This window comes from Brienomyrus brachyistius, unplaced genomic scaffold (assembly GCF_023856365.1).
Source record: "Brienomyrus brachyistius isolate T26 unplaced genomic scaffold, BBRACH_0.4 scaffold117, whole genome shotgun sequence".
Taxonomy (NCBI): Eukaryota; Metazoa; Chordata; class Actinopteri; order Osteoglossiformes; family Mormyridae; genus Brienomyrus; species Brienomyrus brachyistius.
The window spans coordinates 171,387-192,799 of NW_026042392.1; the positions used below are offsets into that span (position 1 = coordinate 171,387).

Genomic DNA, 21,413 nt, shown 5'->3' on the forward strand with positions numbered 1-21,413 from the left:
ACAGAGATGAATTATGTAAGTATAAAATATAAGCTAATACATGCATTATACATGTACAGCAGCTTGTTATAGTAAAACCAAAAAAAAAACCTGGAATTGTTTAATCTTTGTATTTATTTAAAAATGAATGCATAGCTTATAAATGTAAACTTGTTAATTAGTTAATGACAAAACTCTCAGCCTTTCTGAAGGTCACTAAAGCCGCATGAACTGTCAGATTGTAAATAGTCAGCTTCGGGATTCGCGAATTCACAGATCTTACATGTACAGATGCTCCTCTACTTATGAACTTTCAACTTACGAAGTTTCTGACAAACGAACAAAGAGAACTGTAAGTCCAAATTGTGTTCTTTGGGCTCCCATTTTCAATTTCAATTTTTTCTTTCTGTGTGTCAATTCCACCTAGTTCGACTTCTGGCCGCTATTCCCACCGCGCAGCAGCGTAGCGCGCGTACTCCCAGCGGCGTAGCGCGCGTACTCCCAGCGGCGTAGCGCACGTACTCCCAGCGGCGTAGTGTGCGTACTCCCAGCATCCCAGTTATTTGTACTTGCATATACTCTTAAAATGATGTTGAATAACGACTTACGCACATTTCAAGTTATGAACGGCCATTGGGGAAGTAACTTGTTCGTAAGTAGAGGAACATCTGTACATGTTTCCTTTAGGTATTTAATTGAATTGTACCTTGGTTACGTATATGGCTTTTGTCAATAAGTTTACAGTCTAGTTCGTTTACTCATTTTACCTTACTGTGACTGCAAAAGAAAACGGCAGCCAATGCCGTGTTCTATGAATTAGTAGGGGTAGCATTAGCATACTGTACTATAAATGTGCTAGTGTGACAAATATCCATTATGCGACACTGTACTTCATTAAACATTTATTTTTTTTAAGATAATGTATTAAGCTAACTTTTAAATGAAATTAAAGTGTTTTGGGAGCATGACTGGGGTCATATTTAGGGTTTAAACTATATTGTTTCTATAGTTAAAACCCTAAATATGACCCCAGTCATGTAAATGCATATCACCATTTTTAGTGACTACTAAACATCCACAAATCCTCCTCATTCATGACAGGTTCTGGAACCTAACCTCGCGAATGTCCGAGGTCTGACTGTAATGCAAATACTGTTCTCCCAGTCTGTGTCTGACCCCCCCTTGCAGTTTCCCCACTTCCCCGCCCTGTATATGCAGCTCTCTCTTGTGCCACGCTTCAGTGAGTGACCCCCATAGCTCACGTCACGTGAGCTTAAATCCTCCCTAAATCGAACATCTCAGATCTCACCAGAGCATTACAAAAGGAAACACTCAAACATGGGGGATTATTAAAAAGGGTGGGGGGATGCAGCCACTCACAGCCTCCTTGTGTTTATGGGGCCTGCGTCTCACTGGGGTGTGCTGTTATTTTTATTATCCCCAGTGCGCTATGCTTACAGACAGCAGAATAAATAACTGGATGAAAAAGGCTTTTGTTGCTTTATTCTGACACAACAAAGTTCCCGGGCCACAGAAACTGCAGATCATTAAGAATTTAAAAAGGACCACGACTGAAGGAGGGCAGGGAAACGTCGGAAGAGAGCGTTGCCGGCAAACTGCAGTTCTTTTTGTCCCGACTGTGCGAGACCTACCAGGCAGCCATGTTGCCTGTTTGACGCAGCGGGGAGGCAGCATGGCTAAGGAGCTGAGCTCAGTCGACACTCAGTTCACAATGACTGCTGGGAAAAGCCGGAAAGGTCAAGCGTAAACATGAGATCGGGATCACAGGGACACCTGCAAGAGGTCAAAGGTCAGGGGAGCGGATGGACATGCTCAGTAGCCTTACAGCTCCTCCCTAATAGCGACCACAGGGCCTCATTCCTGCAGATAAGGATCTCGACCTTACGGGACTCTTTCTGATTGGCCGACCCCTGGGGGCCCACTGCAGGACCACGTGCCGCAGGCAATGGTGAATCAGAGAACTGCCACGCATTTCAGCAGAAGAACAACAGCGATGTTCCCCAATCAAAGCCAGTTAGAGGAATTCCGACTAATACAGAGAAGAACAAATGGTGATCAGAACATCAGCATAACAGAAATATGTCACTGTTTGGTTTATATAAATTCATAAAATCTCATTAAGATAATGAGGGAAATGTAGAATTTTTTTTAATGATGAACATTAGAGTCCCTAAGTGTTGGCTAGCGTTATATGCAAACTAGCTAAATATAAATTCGAATATTATAGATAAAATGGGGGGGTAATTGTTCACCACCAACAGAAACCAAAGATGTTTAAACTACCATAAAATGACATCAGCACTGTAAATGAAGGGACTTAACTTTCTTATCGAGATGAGGCTTTATCAGTCTCTGTCACGGGAACGTACCGGCCGACCAAACCATCGTATGATGACACCAAAGCACAACGTTCATCTGCTCACCGGGCCAGTGCGATTCACGGTCAGACACGGATCTGGAGCAAAGAAATGTGGCTCGTGGCTCCCAGTTAAAAAAAAAACAGCCAAAGTTGTGTGTGGAGAATGGGGGGGGGGGGGGAGGGTCACTTTGAAATCGAACACCGAGCCAAATCTCAGAGAACCATCCGACCCGCGGGCGATCTGGAGAAGATAGCAGCACTGGACCCTACCAGTAACCGAGGGGGGAAAAAATCTTTGATGTTTTCTAAGCTCTATTGCCAGACAGTTTCATCAATTCTGACCAGAGCTGAAGCCCCTGACAGAGATGGACCAACATATAAGTGTGATCAGTGCCGAAATGTGTGGCTGTTTTTTCTCGCTGCAGAAGTGCACTGAGCGTTTAAACGTGTGACATTGTTACACACGTCTCATTAAACTGCTTTAGAAGGCGTACATCAAAACAATGAATTGCTCCAAAAATGATTTAATTATACCCTCACTGATGTTGCTCCAACAATTTGCTTCCGGATGAGAAAAACATATTTCTAGTCAGTCACATGTTCATCATGAACCAGTGCTCCTGCCCCCCCCCCAACCCCCCCCGGGCAGAATGTCTACATTCCAACCCTAACCTTTACCGGCTTATATGGTCCTTAATAGGCTAATAATGAATGTGTCTGGTTGAAAGCAGTGTGGGTTGGAATTAAAAAATTCTTGGGGGGCAGGAATGGGATTGCGATCTACTATTATAAACAGTGAATATGGCACGGCTCAGTCCGTCCTCTCAGGGACACCCAGGCCGCAGGAAAGATTTCGGTCATTGCTGGAGTCTCCGGAAGTCTCTACGGACCACCTCGCGGCACAGCCACCAAAGCGGGACAGCCTTATTTCTGAAGGTGACTCCGACTGCAGTACAACCCTCAGGGAGATGGGGGCCCAGGCTGGCAGGTCACGTTTTATTTTTTTAGATTTACGGCACTGAGCCGGCCTCGCCGCAGTGCCTGTCTCACACCACCGTGCATGCGGTGGTGCTAATGCACCCATTTTAATCAACGGGCTCCCCGACAGCAATGGGTAATGTTTCATTGGGATGATTCAGACTATTATGGGTATGCACCAGCTTGTACTGGCTGCCCTGGGGTGGAGGAGGGGGTCTTATTACAAAATGCTCTGGAATGCCACTGTTCCCCTCAGAAGAGCATCTCTCATCTGCAGCCAAAACCATGAGCTTGTTTGCTTTTATAAAAGCCTTGTGAGCACACCTATAAAGTATCATTCAATTTTAGTGTTCTGTCTTACGGCAATCCCTTGACAATACCGTTACCTCTAAAATATTCCTCATTCTGTGGATCCTTCATAAGCCCCTAAAAAATACATACCACTAAAGTGAACTATTTTAGGTTGTAGCGCCCCCTGTTGGTGCATTCTGTTGGTGTTGCTTATGACCTTGAACTTTGACCCCATGCTGCTGGGCAGAATTCAGTACAAATTTGCAGTATAGAATGCTTCTTTGAGAATGAGAAGCACGTTCACAGTGTGGACCCCTATCCATATATCCCTAATATATGTATAAATGCCATATGCTATCTTCCCCTTCTTTATGATGTCTCATATTGTGTAGTATGCATCATAACTGAAAGTGTGTTTCTTTGATTCCCTTCCCTGCAAGTCTAGGCACAGCTCTCATACAAGGAGGAATCCTTCTGTAAAATTGTTTTGGGGCAATATTATAATCTTGTCGTGTTTCTTGCAATGCAGAGAATTTAATTTGAAATACAATTGCTTTCATCCTATTTATTTACATTCATTTTTTTCTGCATTTCTCCGTATTTGTGACCTCGCTTGTATTATTCTGTCTGTACTTCCCTGCATTACGATGTTCCTTTTTTTTTGGTGCTGGTGTAGCTACAATCCATTAGTTTACGTTATTTTAGCGGCTAAGCTGGAATGTCTCTCCCTGACAAAATTCCATGCACCCGCCGCCCACCCCTCCGTGATCGCAGGTCCTGAGCCGCTTTCTGCAGTCACACCCATGGGGGGTGGAGCGTGCTGTGACCTTTCACCTTCACCCACCCAGGGCTCACCGAAGCAAGCAGACACAGCCAGAGATATTATTTAACGGAAGTATAATAATTAAAAAAAAAAAAAAAAAAACTATTTGAAACTTTGCCATTTCTGGCAGTTACTCAAAGCCCATTTTTACCAGCAGGAGGCTCTGGGTATTATTCTGGAACAGGTTTAATCTAAACCTGTCCTGGGGTACCAAGCCTAAAGCCTGTGATTTAAGTGAGTATTACTATTCAAGGTTATGGATTTTCACCTATCTCTAAGCAATACATTTATAATGCGGCAGAGCTGGACTTTTCCCAGAATATCTCCTTCAAGCTGACAGTCACAAATAAAAATTTATTTTAAATCTTTTTAAAAAACGGATTGCGTATTGAGTATTATTGCATGCATCTATTATTCGATTTAGAATATCGTTCCTTGACAGATATTCCTGAGAACTGAAATTGGTCGTATAATCCTGAGACTCTGAGAGGACCACCCAAGATCAAAAGGGTGCTCCTCATTCCATTCACCTCAGGGTTAATGTTAATTAACTCATCTTGGATCGGGAGCAAGATACAAAACCCATGGGGGAGATGAATCAGATTTTATTGACTTGACAGATTGTTACAAATTATTGGCTGAAATATAAAATTTTATATTTATACCATGTTATTATCATTAGCTTAAATAAATTGAAATACATAGGGCTGCAGTGGTTAGCAGTCTGGCCTCACACACGACGTGTGTGGAGTTTGTATGTTTCCCCCATGTCGTCGTGGGGTCTCCTCTGGACACTCCAATTTCAACCCACAGCCCAAAAACATGCTGAAGGTAATTGAAGCTAATCAGAGGTGTGCGTGTGTGTGTGAGTGAATGGTATGTGAGTGAATGGTGTGTGAGTGAATGGTGTGTGAGTGAATGCTGTGAGTGAATGGTGTGTGAGTGAATGCTGTGAGTGAATGGTGTGTGAGTGAATGGTGTGAGTGAATGGTGTGAGTGAATGGTGTGTGAGTGAATGCTGTGAGTGAATGATGTGAGTGAATGGTGTGAGTGAATGGTGTGTGAGTGAATGGTGTGTGAGTGAATGATGTGTGAGTGAATGGTGTGTGAGTGAATGGTGTGTGAGTGAATGGTGTGTGAGTGAATGATGTGTGCGAATGATGTGTGAGTGAATGGTGTGAGTGAATGGTGTGTGAGTGAATGGTGTGTGCGTGAATGATGTGTGAGTGAATGGTGTAAGTGAATGGTGTGTGAGTGAATGGTGTGAGTGAATGGTGTGAGTGAATGGTGTGTGAGTGAATGATGTGAGTGAATGGTGTGTGAGTGAATGGTGTGTGAGTGAATGATGTGAGTGATTGGTGTGTGAGTGTGTCCTGCGATGGGCTGGTGCCCCATCCTGGGTTATTCCCTGCCTTGCGCCATACATTCACATATCTTATCCCATTCTGCCACCTGACGGACATGAGCTGCAAATCTCATGCTTGTCATGCACCCGCCACCCCCCCCCCCCCCCCCCCGACCCCCTGCTCAGCAAATTTTGCCATAGGGGTTCACCCCTGCGGTGTCCACAGATTTTTTATCGCACATTTCACTGTTTCCACAGCAGCTATGGTGACAAGCATGTAAATCATCGAAAAATGTTACTTTGAGAGGAACCTCTCTGGAAATGCTGACAAGTTTATGTTTTGTCTCAGTCGGTTAGATCTCTCTTTATAGGTTTTGTTCCTCTTTGAAATTTGACCACAGTGGATCTCACGACGCCTTCAAATCCCCCCCCCCCCCGTTATATTTGGACTCTCAAGCCAACAATCAGCAAAACACAGACCTTCCGTCAGAAGACGCCATTATGAAATATGAACAAGGCTTAGAGCCAGATTGGGCCCCTGCTCGACTCCAGGGCCCTGAGAAGAAGAAGGCCCAGCTACCTACCCTCATTCCCAGCTCAATGTTCTCTCCTCCGTAGACCTCCATGCCTGGGTCAAGAAGCCCAATCTCCTCAAAGTACTCTCTGTCGACCACGAAGGAGCAGCCGATCATGGCTGGAGTCCTAGTCACAAAACACAAAACAGTCACAAAAATATTAGCAGGAACAACAATGACACATTGTGCTCAACAGGCTTCAACTGTAAGTGGCGTCTTAGTTAAGCAATGGGTAAACTTTTGAGTAAAACACAAATCTGTCTTTTGTTCTACTACATGCCAGCTGACGATTCTGGCGCACAATGACCATGGTGAGATATGTGCGAAAAAGACAAAGCTTTTGTGTGTCTGTCATTCTGGTTTCAATATCGAACAAATCTCCCATTACAGCTATTTTTTTTTTTGTGGGAGGCTCCATGGAAACAGCCGTCGGATCCACAAATATGTCCTGCGGGGAATATCTCTCACTCAGATTTCCCAACACATTCTCCTTCTATCTTTGGTGTCTCCTTGCTGAAGGCCATACCTCTTACACCTCAAAGATGTGCCGTTGCCTTTTTGGCTTTCTCTTACGCATATTGCCCACAATGCCTTGCAAGACCCACCCACCGCCCCCCCCCCCCACCGGCCACAAGCAAGCTTAGGTACATCCTGCAGCAACTGGAAGCCAGCTCCCAGGACATGATGTCATCCGCTTCCGCCGCTGACAGAAGTCACAAAGCGAGCGGGGGAGCGCGTCTCCTGCAGGAACGATTCCAAAATGTCACCCAGACTGCCCGCTATCGTTTAAAACGCCCAAATGAAAAGGATGAAAATGTAACATTTAAAAAAGAGCAGGAGGGCTTCTTTCAAATGTCAAAGGGAGTAATCGGGTAAGAAATTCTGAATCGATTTCACGGCTCTTTCTACATTCGCCCTGTGAGCCCATTATATGTGAAGCAACTGTGTATAAATCTCTCCCTGGTCCATTTATTACCAAGACGGCACATTCCTGGCTATAATGAAGACTGAAATAAGCAATTAGCCGAACATATGTGCCTCTGTCGTCATCTAACATAAAGATCAAGCGGCAGCGGTGCGTGTGCGGCCTTTAGAAGCGCCCGGCCATCCGCGCTACCACGATGAAACAGCACTCAGCGGGACAGCGCGAGCGACCGGCATTCCAATAGCAAGGGATTGATTTATCATAGCTAGTGCATAATTCATGTTCAAGATGGGGCCGCATTTTGAAAGCAAAGTCGAGATGCTAGAGCGCTGATGAAGAGTTACTCCCACCTCCGACAGACTCTCCCGTTCAGAACTGCACGTCAGGCTCCATCCGAGATTAAATGCATTGCAGTGTTTATTATATAAGTCGGTCCAGCTTGCATAATTTAAAAACACACGACCAGAGACTTCAATCCCTCCTGGGTTTCCCTACATGGCAAAATGATCATCCGCAGTGGTGGCTGCCTACCTGATGGGGGCGCTCTCGTCACCCTTGTCCAGCCAAGCCTGCGGAGGGCTGATGTACATGCACCAGAGGCCCCAGCTGTAGCCATGCGCGGCGTTGGCGTACTGCTGCACCTCAAAGGTGTTGTATTTGATGTTGTCAATGGCAGGGAGGATGATGCGTGTGCGATCCTCCTTCACTCTGGTCAGGATTGGCTCCACCCTGATTGGGGACACAAGCCAATCATCAGCTATCTCATATCCAGGGCAAAATAAAATAAAGCTCATCATCCCAGTCCCTGCCCCCGACCCCCCCCCCAGCGACCCTGTACTGGATAAGAGATTTAAAGATGCAAGTTTGGATGGAATAAATAAATGAGAAGAGCAAGGCGCTGTGAGTACTCTTGGTTAATTGGGAGCCAAGCGGATGCTGGGTAGCACGCTCCATGCCCTCCTCGGCCCAGTTAACTTAATTAGGCCTGCAAACAGGACGGATGCAAGTCAAGCCTCATGCAGAATTTACAAATTACTCTTCAGTTAAATGCAACAATGCACACAAACACGACTAAGACTTCAGCTCGCTGACACACCGTCACTGGTGTCCAGGACAGAACGAGAGAGAGAGAGAAGTTCTTCATTCATTCCTGGAGTCTTTCTCAATGAAGCAAAATCCCAATGAACTGAAATGACAATGAAATGACGATGAAATGCAATGAGCTGAAATTAAGATGAAAATGAATTGGATTGAAGGTTATTCCGGTCTCTCATTAAGCTGGGGTTGAATCCTGCTCAGACTGCATCAAGGGGGTTTTGAGACACCCGCAGCTGTTAGCTGGAACTTTACTGGATTAAAGTGTGTAGGAGAACAACTGGAGTTCAGGAAGAACTGGAGACTAAATTTAGAAACCCTCCAGTTTCTGAACCGCATCACTCCACCCTACTGCATTGTTCACTCTCACTGGTAGGCCTGAGGATCAGAGTCCTCTGGCCTCAAGCCTAATTCACAGGTCCGAGACAAGGGACAAATGGTGTCAGATGGTGTAAGAGATTTGGGCTACCGATCAGGCCTGGGTATCTCCATGGAAACCACACTCCGGCACTCAAACCCACATCTGTTCTTCCTCACCTGAGCAACTTGAGGAAATATTGAACTGTAAATGTAAAGCTAATAGATTCAAATAGTAAGACACTGGGGCCCAATGGACGAGATCACTATCCAAAGGACTCCAATCGTCCCTCCTTCCCTCCAGCGAGTTCGTGCTGCGGAGTTGACGGAGGAATTGGGCCGCTCTGCATCAGGGAGTCTGACTCACATCATGAGGAGGCAAAGACAACCTGCAAATGACGTGCTGAGATCCAGCGAGGACGCCTGACAGGTTCCCTTCCGCCCCCTTGTCCCGTTTTAGGACTTTATAGACTTTATTCTTTTTACTTGCCGGAAAAGGCCAACATGTCGTATCTACGGAAGAACGACATCTTTCTCTAATAAATGGTGGTCAGCCGATCAGTGCCCCCCAGAGGTCTTCTGGCAGAAACGGTGCATTCCTGGCACCTCACATCATGTGACAAAACAAATAGCTGACTGTTCTCTAAATCTTTGTACCCAGTGGAAATACACTCTGATTTTATGTTCTGTGATTTTACCACCATCCTTTCCTTCTGGTTATTTGAGAATGCTTTTAGATTAAGCTTCCCACATTAGCCTGTGAGGACAAGCTCAGCTTCAGGGCACGGACGTGTCTCGGTGTGCACGCACCCTCGGCTTGAGAGCATGAATTATAGGCTGGCTTGAGAGAGCGAATTTAGCTTAAACGCGAACATGACCGGCTTCAGGGTTGTGGGCAATGATTTAACATGAAAGCAAAGATTCAACCCCCCCAGTTCGATCTGCAAGGCATCTTGGGATGGAAATACAGATGGAGAGAATGGGAAACATATTCTTCTTTACTTCTGTTTTTTAAAACTAAGGGGCAGATGGAAAAACAGACGAGGCAGCAACCGAGGCAGACGCCATGCTTGCGAGTCCACGATCTGGGAGCGGACGTCTTATCACACCCATGTCTGCGTGCAACAGGCTCACACACTGAAGGGGTACGGGGGGAGCGGAGTTGACCGCGGCGTATCAATGGTGACACGCCTGAAACTAATTAGCTGTTTGAATAGGCCTTTCTTTAATCATCCCCGGGAAAAAAATACATGCTGTCCAATAACAGCCTGCGCTCTCTGATAAGGCTGATATCTTCACACAAAACACGTGTGTTAAACAGCCATCGTTATTATTCACAAGGACAGAGACAGGATTAAGTGTCCCAAAATGTTTACGGGACGCAGGAAAGTCAGCTGGACGCAGGTAAGTCATACCCCCTTGCAACACCCCTCCCACATTCACTTATTTACCATGTACAGCAAGAAATGTTTTTTTGGGAGGGAGGGCTTGCAGTGTCCCAGATCAGCAGTGAGAAAGAACTGGCATTAAAAAGCAAAATGCTTCTAAATGTTTATTAATAATACATTATTGATCCACGTTGGGGAATTCTATTTTCATCTACCCCATCTTGCTCTCCATGATGCGGACACACATGTAGGTGAGAGCAAGCCTGGCAGTGAAGGACAGCCACTTGCAGAGGCACCCACAGAGCTGGGGGTTAAGGGCCCACAGGCGTGACTTTTCTGCCGAGGTTGGGCTTCAAGCGGCACCCTTTGGCTCACAGGCATAGAGGCTCAGCACCGAGCCCATAAGTTCCACTGCAGCCTTTTCCTAAAAATCAGTTTAATTAGATTAAAACAATGTTTATTAGCCCAGACTCCCCCCCCCCCCCACGAGGTCAAAGGTTATAGTTGTAAATATAATCAGGAGTGTAGGTGGATAATTGGGAACTAGCTGGGGATGGAGGTGGGCCTGGGGTGGGGGAGGGGGGGGTGAGGACTGTGTTGGAACAGGGGCAGGTCAGGGTGCTTTGACTCTGAATGTCAGTCCAGAAAGCGGCTGAGTAGATGGGAGCTTTGGGTGCATCACGACGCAACACCCCCACCCCACCCCCACTCTCACCAGCCAACGTTGAACTCCACGTGAGCATCAAAGAAGCCAACGACCGGCGCAGTGGCAGCCCGCCAGCCCAGGATCCGGGCCCGGATCAGCCCCTCTCGCTTGCCGTTCCGCACGACCTTCACCAGCCCTGGGTACCGCTTGTTCACATACTGATCCAGGTTCAGCTTGAGCTCCACTGCAGTAGGATGGGGGGGGGACACATCACAGAAGCAGTTAGCGAAGAAAATGGCAAGATAACGTAGATGACAGGCAGCATAGGTGACGTGGACTGGTGTGGGAATCGAGGTCTCAGCAATATTACTTGGGAGGGAAGGCAGAAAATATCGTCTGGCTCCGTCTCCAAAGGTGATCCTGACAACTGGGGAAATGATGGATGGATGAATGAATGGACACATTGGCTGAGGGAGCTGATTGGTTAATCCATCGTGGCACTGAGGACGTTCTCAGTCACACCGATTGAAAGGGACAGCTCTCTGCTCTCTCTCCTCCTCGCAGCACTGGGCGGGCGAGGCGGGGTGGGGGGGTGGACGCAACCAGGTTTGAGTAATGAAAATGGCCCCGGGGGATGGATTGGGTAAGGCAGCATGGGTAAGGCGGCGGTGCGGCCAAAATGAAAGGAATGTTTGAGCCGGCTGAGAGGAATGGACACAGAGCAGTAAGTATGGAAGACAAAGAACTGGTTTGCCTCTGAGTGCCTCACTTTGCTCAGTCCCCAAGAGGAGATCAGGGAATGCTTCAAGCAGCCAGCTGCGTTATTGCTTCGATTTTGATACGGCAGCTTCTGAGTCGGCCTCTAGGTCGACCCAAATCAGCCACGACTGATTGCTGGCCGGAGCTCCATGTCATGCCTCGATTCGCCTGCCTCCCCGGTCGCTACAGTTGGCTGTCGACCAGCTGCTGCTTGCCAGCCTCTTCACACCTACGCATATGGAAGGCCGGACACCTGAGGTCCACGACAACCCGCAAGGTTGTCGCGACAGAGACGTCCGGAAGCATGGACAGAGGGCGTCCGGAAAGCTGGACCGAGGTCAGACACCTTGGCCAAAGCTGATTCTTTCCGTGTGCTTTCTCCGCAGAAACCTGCGCACCCATTTTACCAGTCTAACAAAGGAAATTGAACACATACCAATGTGTTAAATTTAAATCCCATGATCAGGGATATTCTGGGAGATAAAAGAGACTCAGTTCCCAGGGGATGAGCTTAGTCTGGCACCTTGCTGGAGGTGTCATCTCTGCTCTCCTGGAAATTAATGGTCCCACTGCCCCGGCTAATAATTGCAAGGTGGGACTGGGGTTGGTGGGGGTTGTGGCAATCCTTTGTGGCACAGAAAAACTTTTATTCGGTTTTAGAATCAGGCACAGCGGGCCTGAAAGAGAGGTGAGAACTAGCTGTATGATCCGAAAGACCAAAAGAGACCCCTGTAGTTTCAATCACGTTTTATGAGAACCTTCCTATAGACCTCTGGACCTGCATCATGGCTGGTTCCTCTTCACTGATGCCAAAAGGGCTTGGCATGGATGACAGACACACACACAAAGACAAACATGGGTGAGCGTAGGCCTTACCGCTGTCACTGTTGTCGTCCACCAGGATGATTTCCTTCAACAGGTGGGCAGGGGTGCGGTTGACCACACTGTGGACCGACCGCAAGATGACCGAGAGGGCCTCATTCACAAAGATGAACACCACGGAGATCTGCGGAAGGGCATCTGGGTAGACCATCTGCTTGCAGCTGCAGGGAGGCCAGCACATGGGTTCCTGCTGAGTTGTTACCCTCTCAGGAGGCGCCCCCCCCCCTCCCCCCCCCCCACATCAGGTTCAGTTTGATTGGCAGGTGAGTTTCAGCTCCCATCGAGAACCTTTTGTCGTCTTGCTTTTTGCTTCCTTTTTGAAAGCCACAGGTGTAGGATGGCTAAACATTTATCTCATGCGGCGCGATTCCCAGAGGGTGATCCGGCTCGCAGAACCTTCATTGCTGAGGACCCGAGCGGCTGGACCAGGCCAGAGGGACATCCACATAACACCAGGCTGCGGCAGATGGATGGCTATTTCTGGAGAGTGGGACTGGACCGCATGTCGGCCTGGGGGGTTACGAACCGGGATCCCGAGGTGTTTAGTCATGTGGCGGACGTGGCGACGCGCTGTACCAGTGCATGCTCCCTAATCTGGCCTGACCTGATAAACCATTTAAATATCCTCATTTAACCACAATTTCAGAATATTTCTTTTGCGAGGCCTGTTTTGTTGACCACCACTTGTCTGTCCTTTGTTTCTGTGAGGGCTGGATAGGTAGGACAGCTGAATACCTCCAGGTTAATCCATAAAACCGGAAGTGTGATCATCGACTTACATTCCCACATCTCAAAGCTGGGCCACAAATATCTACAAATCTCATCTCCATAACAACTGCTATTAATTAGTCCACCCATCTGAACTTTTTGGAAGGACTGTGCAAATCTATCGAGTTATTTGTAAGCAAAAGAGATTCTTGTCTGGAGCTCTCTGGCTTCTTCCGTTTATTATTGTGTTGCTGTGCTTTATTATCTGTTTCCAAAGCTGATATAAAACGCCACAGAGTTACGGCTTTCTTTGAAGGTCTTTGTGACTTGGACGTATCGCCCTATTAATCTAAAATCAGCCCGTTCCTTCTCGTCGCCTTTACTCGTCCATAAAAATCCCGTTTTCGTCCACCACGAGCAGTCAGGAAGCTGTCCTTTCATGCTGTGATTAAAGACGTCGCTGATAAATGACTGCAAGAGATCGTCGTGAAGCCCGGTCTCAGGGGCCTGTGGACTTCAGTAGTTTTTATTAAAATTATACATTTTTTGACTGAACCCATTGTTTGACTACTGAGACCAATTGCCATGCTACATTTTAATCCGTTAGCTAACTGTTAGCCAGAGAAGTTTACACAACTAACAAGCTGGCTAGTTGTGAATGATTGGCTAATTCAGTGGTTCTCAAAGTTGGTCCTCGGGCCCCACTGCCCTGCTTGGTTTCCTGCCATCCCTGCCCCACACACAAGTCCCAGCTGTCTTTCAGCTTCTGATTGACTGAACACACCTGATCCATGTAATCAGCAGTGTGTGGGGCAGGGATAGCTGGGAAACAAGCAGGGCAGTGGGGCCTGAGGACAGAGTCTGAGAAAAACTGGGCTAATTTAACGGTACTTTCACCATATTGAAGGGCCTCGTATTTCAGGCTCTACAGGAGTCCCTTACAGGTTACACGCACACCGGCAAAGCCAGTACTAATTTGTTTTAATTTTGCCATTGGTGTGACACGTTGAATTGGACCCAGAAGTTATTCTATTTTCCTTCTACACATAAGCTGGATTTAAACAGCAACCACATTGATTTCAGTTTAACTGTTAATTGTTAGAGGATAAATTGGTGGCTCATGGGTCTCCGCTTGTTAAATACTTAATTTGAACAATTTTCTTGGTTAAATAAAGGTAAGAGGTTTCTAGGGAGCACTGTGGTCCCGCACCTTCGGGTCTGTGGCTGCAAACGCCCCCCCCCTCCCCATCACCCCTGTCAGTGTGCACGTTCCCCATCTGTGACACTCTGCTTTCCTACAGCCATCAACTGGTGTCCCTGACCTGCCTATAATGTCCATATATGTGCCCTGTGACAGACTGGCACCCAGTCCAGGGTGTACCCAGGCCATGTGCCCTGTGACAGACTGGTACCCAGTCCAGGGTATACCTAGGCCATGTGCCCTGTGACAGACTGGCACCCAGTCCAGGGTGTACCTAGGCCATGTGCCCTGTGACAGACTGGTACCCAGTCCAGGGTGTACCTAGGCCATGTGCCCTGTGACAGACTGGCACCCAGTCCAGGGTGTACCTAGGCCATGTGCCCTGTGACAGACTGGCACCCAGTCCAGGGTGTACCTAGGCCATGTGCCCTGTGACAGACTGGCACCCAGTCCAGGGTGTACCTAGGCCATGTGCCCTGTGACAGACTGGCACCCAGTCCAGGGTGTACCTAGGCCACGTGCCCTGTGACAGACTGGCACCCAGTCCAGGGTGTACCTAGGCCATGTGCCCTGTACTACTTTGGACTGGCTCCAGATCTCCTCGCAATCCTGTCCTGGATAATCACTGGAGGATGTTTACCTGAGTTGTTCAGCTCGTCACCCATTCCCTGTGCTTTGTGCATTCCTGTTTTTTAAATAAGCCACACATTTTTGAGTGTGTTCTCTTGTTAATCTTGCTTTTCATGTTATGCTGTAGCAGCCTGCCAGCCCCCCCCCCCCCCCCCCCCTTACACTCACCGTTTGGGCCTGTAGTCTGGGATGACCCTGTCCAATGAGATGCGGTCGCTCAGCTGGGCGTTGTACCCGTACTCCTCATACTTCCCGCCCTCCGCCTCATGGGCGTGGTCACGGAGGCTGGCGGCCACGCCCCCCTGTCCCAGCCCCCCAGGACCCTCCACCAGTCCCATCGGTTTGGCGAGACCTGTAGAAACACAAAGGCGGTGAGTCTCAGGGGGGCTCAGCTCGCCAGTCGTCGGACGGCTCCTTCTGTGGTGGACTTTAAACTGCCCAAGAAGATACAGAGAACAGATGATCAAATGAGCGGATAAAGGGGAAGCCTTTCTTGGCCTCTGCGAAGCCGGCCGTCCTGCCCCCACAGTCAGGAACCGTGAGGCTCAACTGGATCCCAGCTAAAATCGCTACACTCACATAACGCTACTGCTAGCGCCATCTACGGCTCCAAACCGCTTCGGGCTTATTATAACTGAACCGCCGCAGCCCAATCTGAAAGGATCACCGACCCCAGGAGGCGAGCGGGTGGGGGGGCCGTTTAAGGTCAAGGAGTTTTCTCATCCCGCACCGCTGAGGTCACCTCCTGCTGGGAGAATGAAGGCTTCAGGTCTGCTGTCAGATTTCCACCTCAAACGAGCTGATGTTTTTGTCTCTGCCTGTCAGATAGGAGACACACAGCATCTCGTCATGAAAAAAAGCAACATGTCATGCCACCCTGACTCACTGGCCACCCCGCTGTTAGACGAGGGGGGCGCGCTACCTAATTACCATATTACCATTAATATAAGCCCATGCTGCTGGCTATCCCTCCCTTAACTTCTCTTCTCCACCCGGCAGTCCCCCTGTCTTGCACCCGTGTGCCCGCTCTTATATCGCCCTTTGGCTGAGAATTCTTCATTGGCATAATACCAGCAGGAAAACTGATATCTCAGACAAAGAAACGAGGACCATGGCCAAAAAAGAGAGATTTTTCCTTCCTGTTCACTTAGAAATATACTTTTTCTTGTCCTCAGAAATATTCTGGCCCCAGACGGAGGGGAAGGAGGGCAACGCAATAACCGTGTAGCAGGGGCCCATAATCCAACAAGCCTGGGAAATATCACCGTTTGCTGAAGTCGGCTTATGGGGATCGCCGAGGCAATCTGTCACCTCCAGAGAAGACAGACCGGAGAGTGGGAACAGCATCCATTTACACCAGCATTTGGGTCAGAACCGGCCCCCTGTATCCCTCCTTTACACTGACACCAGCATTTGGGTCAGAACCGGCCCCCTGTATCCCTCCTTTACACTGACACCAGCATCTGGGTCAGAACCGGCCCCCTGTATCCCTCCTTTACACTGACACCAGCATGCGGATCAGAACCAGCCCCCTGTATCCCTCCTTTACACTGACACCAGCATGCGGATCAGAACCAGCCCCCTGTATCCCTCCTTTACACTGACACTGGTGTTGGAATTGGATCTCACCTCATGTTACAAGCACTACTGCTATATCATTAAAATCTTAAGGGTTTTTAAAACGGCTTTTCAAAGCAGGACATGGAAAAGGCCCCATCTTCATTTTATGAATATAGACTGGCAGAATAACTGTTGGTACATCTTACCATTTTGTTAACAAACAGTTCAATTACACAACCTGACATATTTCACAAAATTCTATATTTCATTACGCTTTGAAAATTCACTCTTTCTATCCCTGTGTGTCAGTAAAAACAACAGTAGCATTTCAAGGACGAACCGGAAGGGTAATTATGAGGGTACGATGGGAAAATTAGCACGCCGCCATGTCTCCGTGGTTAAGACACAGCTGGGCTCTCAGGATTCCCAATTAAAATCCATATGTGAGTAAGAAAGAAGGCAGCAAGCGAGTCCTCACGCAGAAGAGCGCGACACAACAAGCCAACAGCCAATCGGCAGCCATCTTGGGTGGGCATGTGTGTGCGGACACTGTGTTTACGTGTGACCTGGCACTTGCCAGGGGGATTCCACAGGGATGTTTTAACGAGCTTTCAGCTCCCTGGCCCGTCTGGACATCACAGACGAGGAGCAGCGCTAGAGCCAGACATGGGCAATGTTGTAAATTTGAGAGATATGTCAGCTCATGATGCTTCCAGGTATAAAGCGCCATCGTGCTGTGAAATCCACTCCCCAGAAAAACACATAAAACAATAACGTCCACAGTCTTTGTGTCCATGAAACACAAACGTCACACCAGCACACTGGACACTACAGAACCAGCGGAAGAGAACACTGGACACTGGACGCTACAGAACCAGCTCAATGGACACGGAACATTATTGAACCAGCTCACTGGCCACTACAGCACCAGCATGCTGGACACTACAGAACCAGTATGCTGCAATAAATCATCCCCTCCTCGATCACACTGACTGCGATTTTAAGTCGCCACGCTGAAAATTCACCTCAAGGCTGAAGAGCTGCATCCCAAACTGAAGAGGGGCAGACGACCTAGAATCTGGAAATTCGACGAAGCTGTCCAGCCTGGGCCCCCGTGGTGCTATCCTGTGGGGCACGCTGGTGGGGGCGGCAGTGGGGCCCTGACTAATCTGAGAGCGGCTTTATGAGAGGGGCTGGCCTGCCTCAGCCCACCTTGTGATGCAACGGCGCTGTAACCCAAAGCCGGGCAGGGGGAACGCGGCCGTCGCCAGGCAGAGGGAACGCGGCCGTCGCCAGGCAGGGGAACGCGGCCGTCGCCAGGCAGAGGGAACGCGGCCGTCGCCAGGCAGAGGGAACGCGGCCATCGCCAGGCAGGGGAACGCGGACGTCGCCAGGCAGGGGAACGCGGCCGTCGCCAGGCAGAGGGAACGCGGCCGTCGCCAGGCAGGGGAACGCGGACGTCGCCAGGCAGGGGAACGCGGACGTCGCCAGGCAGGGGGAACGCGGCCGTCGCCAGGCAGGGGGAACGCGGCCGTCGCCAGGCAGGGGGAACGCGGCCGTCGCCAGGCAGGGGAACGCGGCCGTCGCCAGGCAGAGGGAACGCGGCCGTCGCCAGGCAGAGGAACGCGGACGTCGCCAGGCAGGGGAACGCGGACGTCGCCAGGCAGAGGGAACGCGGCCGTCGCCAGGCAGGGGGAACGCGGCCGTCGCCAGGCAGAGGGAACGCGGCCGTCGCCAGGCAGGGGAACGCGGCCGTCGCCAGGCAGAGGGAACGCGGACGTCGGCAGGCAGAGGAACGCGGACGTCGCCAGGCAGGGGAACGCGGACGTCGCCAGGCAGGGGGAACGCGGCCGTCGCCAGGCAGGGGGAACGCGGCCGTCGCCAGGCAGGGGGAACGCGGCCGTCGCCAGGCAGGGGGAACGCGGACGTCGCCAGGCAGGGGAACGCGGCCGTCGCCAGGCAGAGGGAACGCGGCCGTCGCCAGGCAGGGGAACGCGGACGTCGCCAGGCAGAGGGAACGCGGCCGTCGCCAGGCAGGGGGAACGCGGCCGTCGCCAGGCAGAGGGAACGCGGCCGTCGCCAGGCAGGGGAACGCGGCCGTCGCCAGGCAGAGGGAACGCGGACGTCGCCAGGCAGGGGAACGCGGACGTCGCCAGGCAGGGGAACGCGGACGTCGCCAGGCAGGGGGAACGCGGCCGTCGCCAGGCAGGGGGAACGCGGCCGTCGCCAGGCAGGGGGAACGCGGCCGTCGCCAGGCAGGGGGAACGCGGACGTCGCCAGGCAGGGGAACGCGGCCGTCGCCAGGCAGAGGGAACGCGGCCGTCGCCAGGCAGGGGAACGCGGACGTCGCCAGGCAGGGGAACGCGGACGTCGCCAGGCAGGGGAACGCGGACGTCGCCAGGCAGGGGGAACGCGGACGTCGCCAGGCAGAGGGAACGCGGCCGTCGCCAGGCAGAGGGAACGCGGCCGTCGCCAGGCAGAGGGAACGCGGCCGTCGCCAGGCAGAGGGAACGCGGCCGTCGCCAGGCAGGGGAACGCGGACGTCGCCAGGCAGGGGAACGCGGACGTCGCCAGGCAGGGGAACGCGGACGTCGCCAGGCAGGGGAACGCGGACGTCGCCAGGCAGGGGGAACGCGGCCGTCGCCAGGCAGGGGAACGCGGACGTCGCCAGGCAGGGGAACGCGGACGTCGCCAGGCAGGGGGAACGCGGCCGTCGCCAGGCAGGGGGAACGCGGCCGTCGCCAGGCAAAGGGAACGCGGCCGTCGCCAGGCAGGGGAACGCGGACGTCGCCAGGCAGGGGAACGCGGACGTCGCCAGGCAGGGGAACGCGGACGTCGCCAGGCAGGGGGAACGCGGCCGTCGCCAGGCAGGGTGAACGCGGCCGTCGCCAGGCAGAGGGAACGCGGGCGTCGCCAGGCAGGGGAACGCGGCCGTCGCCAGGCAGGGGAACGCGGCCATCGCCAGGCAGGGGGAACGCGGCCGTCGCCAGGCAGAGGGAACGCGGCCGTCGCCAGGCAGGGGAACGCGGCCGTCGCCAGGCAGAGGGAACGCGGACGTCGCCAGGCAGGGGGAACGCGGCCGTAGCGAGGCAGGGGAACGCGGACGTCGCCAGGCAGGGGAACGCGGCCGTCGCCAGGCAGGGGAACGCGGCCGTCGCCAGGCAGGGGAACGCGGGCGTCGCCAGGCAGAGGGAACGCGGGCGTCGCCAGGCAGAGGGAACGTGGACGTCGCCACGCAGAGGGAACGCGGCCATCGCCAGGCAGGGGGAACGCGGCCGTCGCCAGGCAGAGGGAACGCGGCCGTCGCCAGGCAGGGGAACGCGGCCGTCGCCAGGCAGAGGGAACGCGGACGTCGCCAGGCAGGGGGAACGCGGCCGTAGCGAGGCAGGGGAACGCGGACGTCGCCAGGCAGGGGAACGCGGCCGTCGCCAGGCAGGGGAACGCGGCCGTCGCCAGGCAGGGGAACGCGGGCGTCGCCAGGCAGAGGGAACGCGGGCGTCGCCAGGCAGAGGGAACGTGGACGTCGCCACGCAGAGGGAACGCGGCTGTCGCCAGGCAGGGGAACGTGGCCGTCGCCAGGCAGGGGAACGTGGCCGTCGCCAGGCAGAGGGAATGTGGAAACACGCGGATAAACCTGATCACCGCAGTTACACCGTGCCTAAAATACCCATCATCCACCAGGAAGCACAAAGCAGCAACGTCTAGCCTCACAACCTCTACACAAACTGGGGGAAATGGGAAACGAGAGAACTTCAAACCAGACCTTCTTCATTCTTCTTTTATTCAAGGGGTCAGACAAAAAATGCCTGAGCTCTGAGCATCAACTTCCTCTGGTCAGTAACCAGTTTGTCTGCCTCAGACCACCGGAAACACACAGCTGGGCCTCTGGAAGGACGAGCGAGACAGTAAACATATTGTAAGTGGCAGGCCGGCCTGTCAAGCCCTAACTGTACAGGATTCAGTCCTACATCCTTAGGTTGGATATCCCAGGCAGCCACTGATGGTTATTATTCTGACTGAACCCCCAAGTTCCCCATTACACGCCTCTTATTTACACAAGTTCACACTGGTCTGGAAATGGAGGGGGAGAGGCGGCGATAATATACAGTATATCATCTGTTAGGGAAACTGGAAAATGACCAAGAATGACCTGCGATTATTGTCTTCCAAACCAGAACCCAACTGGCTGACCCAGAACCCCACCGAGATGTCGGTGGGAAAGACCAGTCCAAACGGTGGTTCTGTTTCACAGCCCTGTCCAGGTTCATCTGAATGGTTCATCTGTCCTGAGATCATTAAGAATTTAGAGCGTCGACCATTTTGAAATCAAACAAAATACACAAAAAAAAGAAAAGAATCTCAAAACCAAAAACACCAACAATAAATATAGAAAATCAGCCAGACTGTAGTAATAAGCAAGTAGGCATGTGAAATATTCAGAAATATTAACAAATAACTGACAGCTGTAGCAAGGACTTTCCCCCTTGCAGATCAACTTGTGGCAGCCTACATTAAAGGCCCGAATGGCATAAATAATACATAATGAAAGGTTCTTCTCCTGAGGACAGAATGCAGACGTGTGTAAGACTGAGCCCATCTTCAGTCTCGCCAGCTTTTCAGCGCACCAGCCATCAATGATTCAATCGGCTTATAAAAACAGCAGAAAGTGATGGTGGGTCATGAACGCATGGACGGGGGAGGGGCGACTTATTAAAGGTGCAGTGGATACGTGGCCGGGGAGGGGGGAAGGGGGGTGCCATGTCCTCGCTAAGAGACCATAAACCCCCAGGGGTACTGCCATGTCAGATGGGTCAGCCAATTATGGTAGTGGGAATGGGGGGGACATTACAGGGAACTGAGACATTTATTCCTCATTTCCACCAACATGGAG

The 21,413-nt window shown here is 51.2% G+C and overlaps 1 protein-coding gene across 4 annotated transcripts in view; it reads right to left on the reverse strand.

Moving 5' to 3' along the window:
- Positions 1-21,413, reverse strand: part of LOC125727763 (polypeptide N-acetylgalactosaminyltransferase 9-like) — a 40,783-nt gene that overhangs the window by 13,117 nt on the left and 6,253 nt on the right. For 2 of the 4 annotated variants that reach the window (XM_049004675.1, XM_049004673.1), the window contains exons 2-7: positions 15,693-15,780; positions 15,131-15,314; positions 12,418-12,584; positions 10,852-11,026; positions 7,828-8,025; positions 6,381-6,498 (exon numbers count right to left, since the gene is read on the reverse strand). In XM_049004675.1, the coding sequence (XP_048860632.1) occupies positions 6,381-6,498; positions 7,828-8,025; positions 10,852-11,026; positions 12,418-12,584; positions 15,131-15,300 (828 nt within the window). In that variant the 5' untranslated portion in view covers positions 15,301-15,314; positions 15,693-15,780. Of the gene's footprint in view, positions 1-6,380; positions 6,499-7,827; positions 8,026-10,851; positions 11,027-12,417; positions 12,585-15,130; positions 15,315-15,633; positions 15,781-21,413 lie in introns of all 4 variants that reach the window. The other 2 variants (XM_049004674.1, XM_049004672.1) reach the window with 2 other exon arrangements.